This window comes from Rousettus aegyptiacus, unplaced genomic scaffold (genome assembly GCF_014176215.1).
Source record: "Rousettus aegyptiacus isolate mRouAeg1 unplaced genomic scaffold, mRouAeg1.p scaffold_m13_p_14, whole genome shotgun sequence".
NCBI lineage: Eukaryota > Metazoa > Chordata > Mammalia > Chiroptera > Pteropodidae > Rousettus > Rousettus aegyptiacus.
Window position 1 is genome coordinate 24610313 of NW_023416289.1, and position 15189 is coordinate 24625501.

Below are 15189 nucleotides of genomic sequence, written 5' to 3' on the forward strand. Positions count from 1 at the left end.
CCTCCTGTGGGAAGGTCTTCCCTGGGCCTCAGGAACGGCACCTGATAGCTGGCTCTTCAAACGGCTAAGAAAGAAGTGCATTGTGGATTTTTGCTTTTTCTCAGACAAGGAAGGGGGACCAGAGCTTTTGCGTATCATCCTACGCACACTTTGATAAGGGCTGATGAGTCACTGAACCATACAAGGAAGTTTTCTCACGTAAATGGTTTGCGGGTGAACTTTTTTCCTGCCCTTTAAGGCAGAATTTTTTTTCTCCCGTTCTCTTTAGAGAAGTCTTTAAAACAAATGTGAGGCAGTATCTTGACTAGCAAGACCTTTTGTTCCTCAGGAATCACAGCAGACCCCTTAGATGTGGGGCGGTGGGTATTGCACCCCTGAGATGGGGATGCTGGTCCGTGTTTGGAAGTGGGGTCCAGTCTCTGAGGGGAGGGTGGCCTACCTTCTGTGTTTGCCCTGAGACTCCTGCCCACCTGTTGGCTTGGAGACAAGGCCAAACAGAGGCTCCAAAAAGAGCAGTCCCCACAGAGGAGTGCTAGGTCCTTGCCTCGCGCAGCGATGAGAGAATACCCAGTGGGGCAGCCTGCTGAACCCTCTGGGCGGAAAGGTATTTGGGAGAGAGGCTAATTGAGTAGGAGACAAGGCAGAACTGCCACAGCCCTGCTTCCCGGAGGGCCCTGGTGCCTTCTTAGAACCAATAGACAGTTTTGCAGAAGGCCTTGACATGAACAGAGAGCCTCTTTCAAGGGGGCTGAAGCCACCCCTGGCAGAGGTAGTAGGAGGCCAAGGTGGTTTATTGCTGGGTGGGGACTGGGCCACGCTGGTTCTTGGCAGGATGGGCTGAATCTGACCTCTGGGCTGGAGCAGATGTCTGGAAGCACGTGGACCCTAAAAAGCACACCTGGGAAGTCAGGGGCCAATTCACTGTTGGCCAAAGATGGCGGAGTCAAGCTGCCCATTGACATCTGTTACCTCTTGAAGCCTTTGTCAACACCTGCATTGGACTTTCTATCCACGATGGTCCTCACCTCCTCTCGGGTCTGCCTGCCATGATGGACCCATGGGTTTTGAACCAACAGCTTAGTGGTTTTCAAAGTGGGGTTCCCAAACTAGTAGCATCTGCATAACCTAGGCACCTACTAGAAGTGCAAGTCTCTGTCTCATAAATTTGAAGGTGTTTTCTAACTGGAGAGTACAGCGTGCTATGTTTTACATGCCCTCCAAGTGATTCTGATACAGACCAGAGTTCAAGAACCAGTGCAATAGTTTGAAGAAAGACTGATACACATTTATTGAGCTCCTACTGTTTTCTGTCTAATTCATCTTTGTTAACTTATTTAGGTCTTACAATGTCCATGGGAGGCAGGGATTATGTGCATTTGACAGATGAGAAAACAGACTCAGAGTAAATAATTTTCCTTGCATCTGAGCCAGAATTCAGACCCAGGCCTGAGTTTTCTTCTGTGTCTATTAGGCCCTGCTGCTGGGTCCCTCTTGGCCTAAGATCAGGTGTAAATGGCTGAACATAAATGGCGGAATGTAACTATAGCTTTTGGATTACTCTGCCAGCATCTCCTCCACTTGTGTAGGTAACTTAGACCTCATAGTGGTGAACACACTTCAAGTCCTGCTCCCGGGCTCCACCTTGGACTTCCCCTGGGCGAGTAGAGTTCTTGGTGTGCCTTTCTGAGGGGCCTTCCTCCACAATGAAGGAGCAGCCCCAGCGTAAAGACCCCCCGTCCTGGAAGGCAGGAGTACACCTTACCCTAGATTCAAGTACACCATCACTACCTGCCTGACTACGCACATTGGGGATCAGCTGTAAATAAATCAGGGAACTGGATCCTCTTCCAGGGTGCTCATAAGTTAAGGCCCTTTGTAGAAGGAGCCATGGCTGCAGCCCAGAGGAGGCAGCCTGACAAGGAATGGAGGCTTCCCAGACAAAGGGACTAACAGATGCGATGCCCTTTGAAGTACTGTGAGCACTAGATAAAGTTCCTAGTCAAACAAACAGCAGAGGCTCCTGTTAAGATGCTACCGTCTTGAGGCTGAGCAGGGAACTCCTTATTTGGGATAGAGCTTTCCCTTTATCGGGCCCAGAGGAAACAGCCTGTGCTGGCTGTGCGGTTCAGCAGAGGGAAGCCCCAAGGGCCGGCCCCTCCCGCACGGGAGGAAGAGCAGGCTCCATACAGAAGTCACAGTTTTAATTTATTTGGTGGGTTACTGTGACTTGGGGGGTTTCCTCAGAAAATGGCATTCCTATTCATGCTTAACGAGAGGTTCCCACTGCAGTTTTTAATATTAGGTTCAGGCTCTGCTTGGGGCTCCCAGCACCAGGAACATCATTGGAAAATCATTGGAAAACAATAGGATCTTCTGAAACAATGTTTTAAAGGTGGGGTCTTACTCATGCCTTGGGTGTGAAGTGACTGTGTCACATTCACGATTCAGGTGAGGCTGGACAGATAGCTGTGTTCTCTGGGACCCTGGGTGTACATGCTGGATGGCGGAGGCTAACTCAGGGCTGGCAGTGGCCCCTCGAGGAAGAGCCCTGGCCAGGGCAGATGCCCAGTCGCTGAGGTGTGGCGGCCACAGTGTCTTAATGGCAACTGCCAGGAAGACCATCAAGAGGATTTGCACAGAGGGCTGAGGGCAGGCAGGAGGACATCTATCTGTCTGCTTCATTTTCATTCTCGAAATGTATACGCTCCCTTTGCCCGGTGGTATTTGAGGCAGTTTACAAAAATACACAGCATGGGAAAATCTACACTATTGGAGTGATTTCCAACAGGTGTTAGGAAAAGCAAGACGCAGAGACCTAGGTACAGTGTGATGCCCTTTTCGTAAAACAAAATGAGGAACGAAGCAACAAGAACTGAGGACCAGCATAAATCTCTCTGTACATTTTTTTTTTTTGATTACTTATTGCCATGGAGAAAGATCTGAACTGATATATACCAGGAGTCAGCACACTATCTGATCCACCTTCTGTTTTATGGGGATACAGCCTCACCCATTCAGGCTACAACAGCAGAGTGTGGCCAGAAAAGCCTGGAATATTTACTCTCTGGCCCTTTACAGAAAATGTTTGCCAAACCCTGATATATGTTTAGAGGTGGAGGAGGTAGAGAGAGGGACAGGGGGACTCTTAGAAAAAAGCTAACATGTATAATATTGGCTAAATATATGCACATTTTTATGCTGGTGTTTATGTGTGTGTGTGTGTGTGTGTGTGAGAGAGAGAGAGAGAGAGAGAGATTGAGTGTGTGTGTGTGTGTGCGCGCGCGCACGTGTGCGTGTGTACGTACATGCACAGAAAGAGAATCCGGGAAACAGTGGTCGCCAGCATACAAATTGTGCGGGCCGTGAGCCCTTCTGACGAAGTTCTCGTGCCCTTTACTCTCTTCCCTAATACTGTTCTGTACAATTCTAGTTTATCAGTGAACTTGTATTATTTCAAAAACCAGGTAATCAATCTAATAGAATACTGGAAAGTAAAAAATAATAGGATCTCAGATACTTTCCAGCTCTTTCTAAGAATATGGGATTCTGACCCATTTGAGAAAGGGAAGGGAAAATACCACCTCCATGAGGTCCCAATTTCTGAAATCTCTAGGGATTTGTTTCTTTATTTCATTCTAATTAAATATACAATACATAGATGTGTTTTCCTGCAACAATTTGAAAAATATAGATCAAGCTGAAGCTCCTCCTTGCCTCCCTATCCTCCTTCTAGCCACTTCTCCATCTAAGAAAGACAGCCGTCATCAGCCTGACACATGTCCTGCCCTCCCTCCTCCCTATGTGTCAGATTCATATATGAGCAGTACGTGCACGTAAACATAATGTACACATGTGCGTGTGTGCGGTTTGCGTCAGCACTTAGTGTACCATGGGGATGGAATCCGTGGCAGGTCTTTTAGCTCTCCTTTGTTCTTTTGAATTGCTCTTTAGTATTATACTGCGCATGTGGGCCACAGTTTATTTGTGTTTCTCTATTGATGGACATTTAGGGCATCTGTAGTCACCCTTATTTTGTATCAAAGGTTAACTATCTTTAACCAATATACTACTAACGATTCAATAGCCACCATTTATTGAGTGCCCACAAGGTGCAGGAAATTCAGCATGAAATAATCACATTTAACCTAGTCAATAGCTGCAGGAGGAAGGTACTGCTATTGTCCCCGTTTACAGATGGGGAAACGGGTTCAGAGAAGTGATATCATGTGTCTGAGGCTGCACAGCTTATAAGTAGCAGAACAGAAGTTCAAATGCAGATGTGCCACATTCTCCGTTTATACTGCACACACCCGAGAGCCAAAACAAGGCCTTGCCTGAGCCTCTGTGTTCCCAGGAGTTGTAGGAAAGGTAAGTGAGCAAAGGGTGGTGAGGGTGTAGCGTTGGATGTGCTGAGCATAGGGCTGGGAGACGCCCAGCTTCCTTTGAGGGCTATAACCAGGCGGGAAGCCACACTAGGCACTGTCCGTGGTATTCCGAAGCAGGGCGCTGCTGGGAGGAAAGGCCTCCCTGGGGCCAGAGCCACGTGGCGGCAGGAGAGCATTCACAGGTGCTGAGAGCAGGTCTGAGGCTGTACCTCTGTGCACCGCTCTTGATCTCTTCATTGACCATGACGCAGGACAGCGAGGTGACCTTGACTCAGAATCCTGGTTCCGACAAATGGCTTTGACCCAAAACACGTTACTGTCCCCTTCTATGTTATGATCTCATCTGTACAGTGGGATCACTCCTGCCTCCTCAGACTGGACCAGCAGCGATGAGCCTTGGCTGCATGCTCAAATCACCTGGGGATTTTAAATAAACTTCATTTAATGTGGTGAAATATGTATAACATGAAATTTACCATATTAACCATTTTTAAGTAGCATCAAATACATTCACGTCATTGCTCCATCATCACCACCATCATCTCCAGAATTTTTTCATCTTCCCAAACTGAAACTCTGTTCCCTTTAAGCACTGACTCCCCATTCTCCCTCCCCCAGCTCCTGGCGCCCACCATCCTACCTTCTGTCTCTATTGAATTTAACTACTCTATGTCCCTCATATAAGTGGAATCATGTAGTATTTGTCTTTTTTGACTGGCTTTTTTCACTTAGCATGATGTCCTTAGGGTTCACCCACATTGTAGCATGTGTCAGAATTTCCTTTTTTTTCGTGGCTAAATACTACTTCATTGCATGAAATAGACCTCATCTGTTCATCCATTGGTGGATACCTGAGTTGCTTCCCCCTTTTGGCTCTTTTGAATGATGCTGCTGTGTACATTTGTGTTAAAGTATACTTTAAAATACACTAGTGCCAAAAAAATATATGGATGCCCAGCCTCTACCCTGGCTCCAACACCCACCTGACTCATTGGTCTTGGGTTGGACTCTGTTCTTGTGATGCTGTTAAGCCCCCCAGGTTAATCTCCCCAAGTGGTTTTGGTGCGTAGCCAGGATTGAGAAACTGGAAATAGTTGCTCTGGGATGAGCGCCTAGCTCAGCACCTGGTTGTCAGTTGGCATGATGGAGATTGCTGTTGGCTGATGTATGACTCCCATAAAAGGAATGGGAGCTCCATTTGTTCTGAGCCAGAGTCTACCTCAGGACCCTTCTTTGCCAAGCACCCTAAGGCAGCCCTGCACCGACATCTGCCTGAATTCTCCTGGGAGGTCTCACTATAGCTTCCCTGGGTGACCAGGTGGCTCTTCCCAACATCACTGATGGCACAGGTGCCCAGGTGTGCAGGTGTCCATACACCGCCTATCCTAAGGCAGCGAAGGACCAGGGGCTTTTTCACTCCAGTTATAGGCATGGAGGGTGGGTGGACACTAGCATTCTTACCCCCTGAGAGAGTGAGAAAGAGAGGGGGTGGTGTCAAGTGGACCCCAGGAAGATGAAACCCAACAAATTCCAAACTGAGGGTAAACTGGGAGAGGCTGCTGAGAGCAGGGGCACCTGGGTGCTCACCCACAGTCCTGGAGGGGCCTTAGCTGCCACCATCACAAGCTAAAAGGGTTGGCAGGGCCAGCTAACATGGCTGAAGCAGAACAGCAGAGCAGTTAGGAGCCAGGTTTCCTGGGGCCCGTCCACCTTTGTGGCTTATGAGATTCCTGTGGCTGCTATATGTAACAAAGTACCACAAATTGGATGGCTTTAAACAATAGAAATTTATCATTTCACAGTTCTGGGGCCAGAAGTCCAATATGAAGGTGTCAGCAGAGCCATGCTCCCTCCAGAGACTCCAAGAAAAGTTCTTTGCTTGTCGCTTTGGCTTCTGGTGGCTGCTAACAAATCTTGGCCTTCCTTGGCTCGTAGATGCATCACTCCAATCTCTACCTCCATCTTACCATGGCCTTCTCTCTCTCTCTTGCACATGTGTCTTTCTTCACATGGCCTGTTTATAAGGATACCAGTGGTGGGATTCAGGGCCCACCCTAATCCAGCATGACCTCATCTTAACTCAGTGGCATCTGCAAAGACCTATATCTAAGTAAGGTCACGATCTACAGACACCTGATGTTAGGACTTAGATATATCCTTTTGGGGTACATAGTACAACCCACAACACCAACTGTGTGACCTCAGGCAAGGTATTACTCTCTCGGTGCCCCTTTCTCCTGTGTATCATGGGGACAGATACGCAGTGCAGACTCCCAGGCCTCCTCCGCCCCAGGGGTTCCTGGGCACGGGAATGTTTGAGGGACACTGAGAGGGTTAATGATTTGGTGCAGTGCCTGGCACAGCGGAAGCACTTCATACATGTTAGTCATTTCCGATTTTCATTTTCCTCCCTTTTACAGACACCGAAAGCCCTAAGTTGTCCATGTGCCTTAAGTTGTTCCAGTCACCACATAAAACAGTAAAGAAACATGAGGCCACAAGGAGTTCAAAGCTCAGTGAGAAAAACAGCCATATGCAATTTTTTTTAATTGCAGCCAAACAGATGCATGTGGTGACTGGATTTTCCAAGAGTGTGTCAGGCCCTAAGTACCAGGTAGGATGTGGTACCCAGCTGAGAGCCTGACATCAAGGCCAGTTCATCTCACCAGCCAGATGCACAGTTGCCCAGGCAACTAGCTAGTGCCCCAGAGATGATGAGCAGGACACTGTGCCCGAGTTCCTGCTGCTTCCTTGGAAGCAGTAATGACTGCTGGGAGTCCGCCTCTGGTTGGCACTTAGGGGGCCGACTGCCCAGGCTCTTTCCCCTCTTTCAAACAAATTACCCATCTCCCCAGGACCCGGCATTCCAGGCAGATGTCAGCTGGATGCCCAGCTGAAGCTAGTCTGGAACTGTCACTGGGGAGCCAGGAAAGCAAGGCTCAACTCTCCACTTTAAAGCATTTCTCATTCGTTTCAGCAGGGGGTCGCAGCGTCCATGAGGCAGAGAATGCTCAAGTATGCCTCTCAGAGTGGCGTGGTGGTCGGGCACTCAGGATCCAAAGCTAGACCTGGATCCCCATTTCAGCTCTGGCTCTTGCTTGCTATAGGAGTTACCCTCTCTCAGCCTCAGTTTTCTTATCTGTAAAATGGGGCTAATTATACCACTCACCTCATGGAATGGTTTTAAGGATTAAGAAACTTATTTTATACAAAGTACTTAGCATAGGGCGCAGCCAATAGATAGCCCTCCAAAAGTGATAAAATTACATCCTTATGTCACTTGTCACAACCCATTACGGTTGTTCCTGGAACATGTTAAGCACCGGATGGGAGGGAGTCAGTATTGCTGCAATTAGTGGCTTTGTTAGAGTGAACTGAACTGTGCCTTACCTTCCAGCTGACAGGGAATGGCCAGGGCCGGGCCGTGTCTCATTTTGTGGTGTTTCCTCTACTCCCTTCCCATCTGTAAAGCCAATGCCCAGAGCAGGTGTCCCTATACTTATCTTGAAAATCCTGAGTCCTCGGAAGGTAATCATCGATTAGTCCATCTGTCAATTGTTTAGGCCAGTAGGTAACAGTTGAGTAATTGTATTGGCTAAATTAGGTCTGTGCAGAGGCCACCGGTAAGCTGAGAAGTTATGAGCTGGTCCGAGATCGATGATCAAGACCTGAGGGCCAAAAGGGCAGTTTGGGGGTTGACACACATGGGACAAAGGCCTGGGTTGTATCTGAAGGCAAAGCGATGACCTTTGGTACTAAAAGGTTTTAAAGGAAGCCATTCTAGAGGACTAAAGAGAAAGCCAAAAATGCCCTCGCCGCTGCTGCCCAAGTGTCAAGGTCCTCAGAAACACTGGCTTGGCAGGGATGGTGAGTTACTTGGCACATGTCAGCATCCACCACCCCAGCAAGTCTTGAAGGAATGAGGATGTCAAAGGCCCCCATCTAGGAATCAGGGAAGCCAGAGAAATCACTCAACCAGTCATTCTCCCTGGCTATGCAAGGGACCTTGGGGACAGCAGCCTAGATACCTGGAGTAAAGTCGGAGGGGCTGGGCAGGTGGGAAAGGTGCCACCCACATACTGACCCTGGTAAGTAAGCATTGCTCGAGTGATGCAGAGAGGCAGGTAGAACTTTGGTGGTCGTCTGGGGCATGGTGATGGAGAGGACTCCAAGACATTAGGACAGCTCAGCCCAAAAGAACTCTGGTGATGAAAATGTTCTCTATCAGCACCATCCAGTGTGGAAGCTACTAGCCACATGTGTCTATCGAGCAGCTGAAATATGGCTAGCAGGACTGAGGCACTAAATTTTTAGTTGTTTTGATTTGAATTAAGTTAAATGTAAGTAGCCACTCGGGGCTGGTGGATTTCATGCCGGGCAGCACGGCTTTGGCACCTCCACTAGAAAGACGTTCTGAAAGCCATCCAGTTCCCCACTGAATCATTTTTCTCATCGGCTCCAGAAGTGCCCGTGCAGCCTTTGCTTTAATGACAGGTGGTGGGGAGCATGCGTGCTCGTGTGAGTCTCTGCCTCAGAGGCTGCGGCAAGCGGCAGAGCAGCAGCCTTGATCATTGGGAGGCGTGCTTCCAGCACATTCTGAGTCACGCCTCTCCTAGTGAGGGGCACATTCTCAGTGACAGTTCATCTCCCGTGTAGAAGCCAATAGGCCCTGCTTTCCCAGGCTGGAGAACCCAGCGTCTGAGGTTGTCTCTGCTGTGGGAACAGTTGCCGGAGAGATGGCGGATGTTGCCCAGGTAACTTCCCCTCCCTGATAAGCAGAGGGTGAGGACTGTAATTGAGTGACTAAGCTCTTCCTCATGGGAGGCAGGACGCTCTTTCTGCTGGCTCTTTCTGTTTCAAGAGCTGGTGGGGCTTATTGATGGATGCCAGAAGCCCTGCTAAGTCCTACCTACTCCGGACCACTCAATCCCAGGGCTTAGTAGGTGATGAGAATGAGAGCTGCTATTTAGCCAGGATTGGTGCTGGGTGCTTTATTTATATATTATCTTATGGAATAGCCACGGCAAGCCTTTGGCAGTAGTTATTCTCATCCCACGTTGCAGATGAGGAAAGTAGAGTGCAAGTAATCGACTGTAAGTTTCATGAGCACTGAGGCCTGTCTGCTGCTTTGCTTACCTTAGTCCTTAACACAGTGCTTAGCACATCATAGTTGATGGTTCCCAGTAATTTTTGTTGTATGATTAGATGGGTGGATGGGTGATGCATGGATAGATAGTGGATGGATGGATGGGTGGCCGGATGGGTAAGTAGCTGGAAGGATGGATGAATGAGTGGGTGGGTGGATGGATAAGTAAATGAATGGTTAGGTGGATGAGTGAATAGATGGATAAAGTAAAGCTTAGAGTTGAACTGAAGTCTGTCATGACAAAACCGGTATGCTTAACCACTAAGCAGTCCTGCCTCTGGCTTTATATGATGCCCTTCTCCGTCTGCCTAGGTTGGGATTTTCTTTAAACACCTTAATTGAGGTATAATTTATATACCATAAAATTTATCTATCGTAGGTGTATGACTCAATGATTTTAGTAAATTTGTAGAGTCACTGCAATCCAGTTTTCGAATATTTCTCTCATCCTCAGAGATGCCCTCTAGTCCATTTGCAGTCTGATTCCCAGTGCCACCCACCTCCCCAGGCAATGACTGTTTCACTCTGTGTCTCTATAAATTTGCCTTTTTATACATTTACTATAAAAGGAGTCATATGTCTTTTGCATCTGACTTCTTTCACTTAGCATAATATTTGTGAGATTCATCCAGATCGTACCATGTGCAAGTAGTTCCACCCTTTTTAATGCCAAATACTATTCCATTGCCTGGATAGACCGACCACATCTGACTGATGCACTCATCGTTGGTGGACACGTGGATTGTTTCTGCTTTGGGGCTATTTTGAATAATACTGCATGAAGACTCGTGTCCGTGTCTTTATGTACAGTCTGTTTTTAGTTCTCTTGAATGGATTTCTAGGAACAGAATTGAGTAGATTTCTAGGAACAGAATTGCTGGTCATATGATAAATTCATGTTTAACATTTTAAGCAACCTGCCAGACTGTTTTCCCATGATGCTGTACTCATTTACATTTCTACCAGCAAAGCACAAGGATCCCGGGTCCAAGTCCTCACCACCAACACTTGGTATCATGCCTTTTTGGTTATGGTCAGCCTGGTGGATGTGAAATGGTGTCTCTTTATGGTTTGAACCTGTGTGTCCCTGATGGCTCATGATGTTGAGCAGCATTATGCATTCATCACTGGGCTGGAGGTTGATCTTTTCAGCAAGGTGTTGGCAAACTTTTTCTCTATAAAGGGCCAGACAGTAAATATTTGGTGTTTTGTGGGTCACATCTGATTTCTGTTGCATGTGTATATTTTTTACAATCTTTTAAAAAATGTAACGCCATTCTTGGCTTCTTTGCACAAAATAAGCAGGGAGACAAGTATGAAGGCCTCTGTCAGAGAAGTCCAGCAGACCATCATGCTGGACATGGCAAGAGGTCACATGCCCTCCTGGTGAAGTGGGCTTGGTGGGAGGACTGTACTGCAAAGCCGAGGGCTGGACTCCTGGGAGGCTGGCAGTCAGGGTTTCAGAGGCATCCCATCCCAGCCCCACCGTGGTTCATCGCCAGATGAGCTCATTGGAGTTCCTGGGATGAAACTTGCTAATTTGTCACCCCAGGCAGAGTGACTGGGTCCCAGACAGGCCTCCCTCTGCCTATGGCTGCCCTGTCCCAGAGCTCAGAGCCTCTTCTGGAAACCAGCAGCCTGCCCACACCCCATGACCACGATGTCACAGCCACATTATCCACCTGCTTTTCCTACCAGCCCCTTCTGAAACTCCTCCACCTCCTTGGTCACCTGGACTCTGGCTTTCAGAGCCTTGTGGACTTGTCCTTGTCTTCACTCCAGGCCACCAAGCAGTCTTGACCCATTCCTTACAGTGTCTCTTGGCTAATCTGTCCTCCTCCATCATCTGAGCTGGCCCTGACCGATGTCATAGAAGGAGAAGGACCTCTGGAGTCAGCCAGCCAGTTTTAACTCTTGAATTGCCCCTTTCGAGCTGCTTGACCTTGGAAGTCCTACCCCTCTCCAGCTGTGATAGTTTTATGTGTAAACAGGATGCTGGAGTCCTGGAGCAGAAGCTGCAGGCGCCTGGTCCTCTTAGCATCACTCAGCTCTGAAGACCGCTTACTGTGAACATGTGTGACTGCCGGGAAGATGTGTTTTTCTGGCTGTGGGAGTGCTTTGGTCTGGGCACAGGACAGCCAGAAGTCTTGGAGTATCCAGGAAGCTGGTGGATCAGTGCCGCAGCTCCTTGGGTGGGTCAGCTCTAAGGCATGATTTGCACTGTCTTGTAGAGTCCCCCGTGGGATTCAGCACCCATTCCCACAGTGGGTATCATTGCCAGTAGTCCAGTCATACTGCCTAATGATGCCCTGTTAACTTCCTGCCTTCTCTTCCCAGTCTCTCTTCCCCACCCTGCACTGTTTTATTCTCTTGCACCTCTCAAATAAACCATTTGCACCTACCTTGTCTTAGGGTCACCTCCTAGGAAGGCTTAGCCTGTGGCAGGTCCCCAGCTCCTGGGGTTACTGTGAGGATGGAATGAGATGATGCCCACAAGCGCCCAGCACAGTGCCTGGTGCAGAGTATATGTTCATTAAATGTTAGCCCCTGTTACAATCCTTGGGACCTTCTGGTGTTAAATGCAGCCTGTGTGACTACTGTCCTGGAGACGCATCTCGAGCAAGGAGGGCTCATGTGCTCGAGGGAGAGCTGCCGCTCTCCCCTCTCTAGGGAGGGGGCTGTGTCGGTGAGCACCGAGGTGGGCACACCCACGAAAGGCCTGAATGAAAGCCGCATAGGGGCTAGTGATGTGCCAGGGCCTTGCTGCCCCGGAGTCTCATTTATGTCCCAGCGTAGAGAGTGGTGGACTGTACCCGTGGCCTCCGACCCCAGGGGCCGGCTGTATTCAGCAAAGTTTAAATGAAGGTTGGCTGGAACAATGTTCGCCAACGATTAATGATGACTATTTCTAGGTTGTGGGATTTTTGAGGCTTTTTTTCATTTATCCTTTGCTTTGTGCTTTTTAGCAGGGTTTATTTCTTACAATGAGCATGCATCATTTTCACACAAAAAATGGAGTAATGGTTCTTTCAAAGGTTAATAACTTGCAGCTGATCAGAGGAGAAGGCACTTGAAGTTCAGACTGTATTCAAATCGGGAACCTTCTGTGCAAAGGCATGGGTATGCATCATCACAGTTTTCTCTGGGGCTTAATATATGGCAAGTTTCTGTGATCATTTCATAGTCATTTAAAAATTAAGCAGTTCTCTGGGTACAGAGGAAAACCACAGTGTTCGGGACTCAGAGGCGCATTTGTCTCCAGGGATGGATTGGGTTCTTGCCTCGGGAAGTGTCTCCACTGAGTTAGATGCCGGGCACTTGGCGTTTGCATAGACCTGGCAGTTCCGGGAAGGCACCTGCTGGCTCACAGTGCTGGGCAGGGATGCTCTGCTGATGGTAACCAGGACCGAGGCTGGTGACGGTCCTAAGGAAGCCTCAGAGAACTGGGTGCATCTCATCATTAACGTCATAGGGTTCAGCAAATACTCGTTGTCACCATCTTCCCCATCAACAGCACATTTACTGTTCACTAACCACATCCTTCCCTGCCCCCCGCCCCCCGAACTTGCCATACATTTCTTTCCATTCTTATCAGATCCAAAATGACTGGCAGGAAATGTTTCTGGTCTTTTCCTTTAACCCGCCTGATGAAAATTGCTGTCTTCACTTCAACAGTTTGTGTCCTGTTTCCCACTGGCCTTCTGAGAGGGCTTGTCCCTTCTAGTTCTTGGTGGGGAATGGCTGAATGGGCAGAGAACAGTAAGACAGACAGACAAGCAAAGAGACAAAGGGATAGGTCAGGGGAGAGCAAGAGAGGGAAAGAATGTATGTGTGTTTAGGGAGGGACAAATTAAGTTGATTTATATAAGAAAGACCTGGGATGATGAAAGGGAAATAAACCGTGGTGTGAGTTAACTATGTGGGTGATGGTGGCGGTGATAGGGTGTGATTAGCAAGTAAGAGGCTCCAGAAAATCATGGAGTGGGGAAAAAATGGGAGAAAGAAAATGAGATATTCTTTGTATTGCTATGGATTGCACATTTCGTCCTTTTAAAGTTTTTTAAGAGACTAGTTAAGTAAAAGTTATATATTGGAAGAGGCTGCAAGGTATTTTCATGCCTAATTTACAAAAGGGAAAACAGAGGCTCCGTGAGTGAAATACTTTATAGGAAGAGCCAGGTCTGTCTGACTCCGGACTCTGCCTCCCACTCTGCCACGGTGCCTTGCTCAGCACAGTTAGTTAATTTGATGTGGACTGTGTCCCCCAAACACTTATTTTAAGGCTTGGGTTCTAACACCACTTAGTAATTCTTACCTCAGAAGTGGTCAGGGAGACTCCGGTGGCCTCAGAGGCCAGTGGGGGACCCTGACTTCCTCCTTCCTTCATTCAGACTTTGGCTCAGAGACTGTGACATGCCACCTCAGCTGGCTGCCGGCATGGTAACACTAAAATTAGGTTTTCCCCGTGGAGCAGTGCACTTAATGAAGGCGTTCATCCAGTTAGAAGGAGAGGCTCCCCTGCAAGCTGGGGCAGCAGTAGGGGGCAGGGTAGGGGCGGGGGCAGCTGCGGAGCAGGAAGGGAGCAGCGTTTGGCTGGGACCTCAGCCTTCCAAGGGCTCTTGTTTCCATGATGTCAGAGAGGAGGAACTAACTCTGCCTTAAATCGAGGGAGGCAGCAGCCCTAGCCCCAGTTGCTCTGCAGCTTTGGAAGTGGTGCCTGAGCGAAGGAAGGTGAGAATGCATCTTCCTCTCCAGGCGGAAGCTGAGATGGCCTTACGTCTTCCCGGGGGCCATTCTGGGCTCAGTCCCTGTCTGGCCGGAGTTGAATTCCTGGCCTCCAGCCTGTCTTGTTTCTTAGCTGAACCTCACTCTCCAAGGATTGGGATGAACAGAAACAGTGCTTCCAACTCAAAGAAAGTCCCTTTGTGGACCCACGAATGCTTCTACTTCTATTGCATTTGAATACTTGGGGGAATAAGTTTGGCAGAAGATATTATCTGAAAGAAAGAGAAATCCTTCCTTCTATTTTTTTTTTTTTTAAGTCACTGGAGATTACTCTTCTATGTTCAGGAAGCCTGGCCGTCTGCATGTGCACCCCCGGCTTTGGGCAAGACTCTTCCCTTTTCAGGTGTCGGTTTCTTACCAGGAGAGAGTGATCCACACTGACAGTTTCTTGGGGCCTTTTACATCCCGGTGTGTCTGATTCTTTGGTCATCTTCTGTCTTCAGCCCTCAACATAACAATGAAACATTTGTGTCTTTTCCTCTCTCACAACCAGAAAAAGATTTACAAATATAAGAAAGTCCTGAGTAACCCAAGCCGCTGGGAAGTGGTGCTGAAGGAGATCCGAACTCTGGTGGACATGGCGCTGACGTCCCCGCTGCAGGATGACTCCATCAACCAGGCCCCGCTGGAAATCGTCTCGAAACTGCTCTCAGAGGTAAGACGCTTCCCTCGCTCGATTTCGCACTTCACCCGCCCCCCACCCCACCTTTTAAGTTGTTTCCTGTTACCTTCCCTGAGCACCAACCCTGTACCAGAATGGGATTCAAATTTGTGTAATTGCCCCATTGCCCGAGGAGGTGGGCCGTTCCCCCCAGCAGTTCGAGGGTGTTGAGAAGGCTTGCCACGGCGCTTCAGGCTGAGGCATCCAAGGCT

General features: G+C 48.6%; 1 protein-coding gene across 1 annotated transcript in view; it reads left to right on the forward strand.

The window, feature by feature from the left end:
- Nucleotides 1-15189, forward strand: part of LOC107521320 (c-Maf inducing protein) — a 230503-nt gene that overhangs the window by 162968 nt on the left and 52346 nt on the right. Inside the window, exon 4 of the mRNA XM_016165886.2 lies at nt 14810-14971. Coding sequence (XP_016021372.2) covers nt 14810-14971 — 162 coding nt within the window. The remainder of the gene's footprint in view (nt 1-14809; nt 14972-15189) is intronic.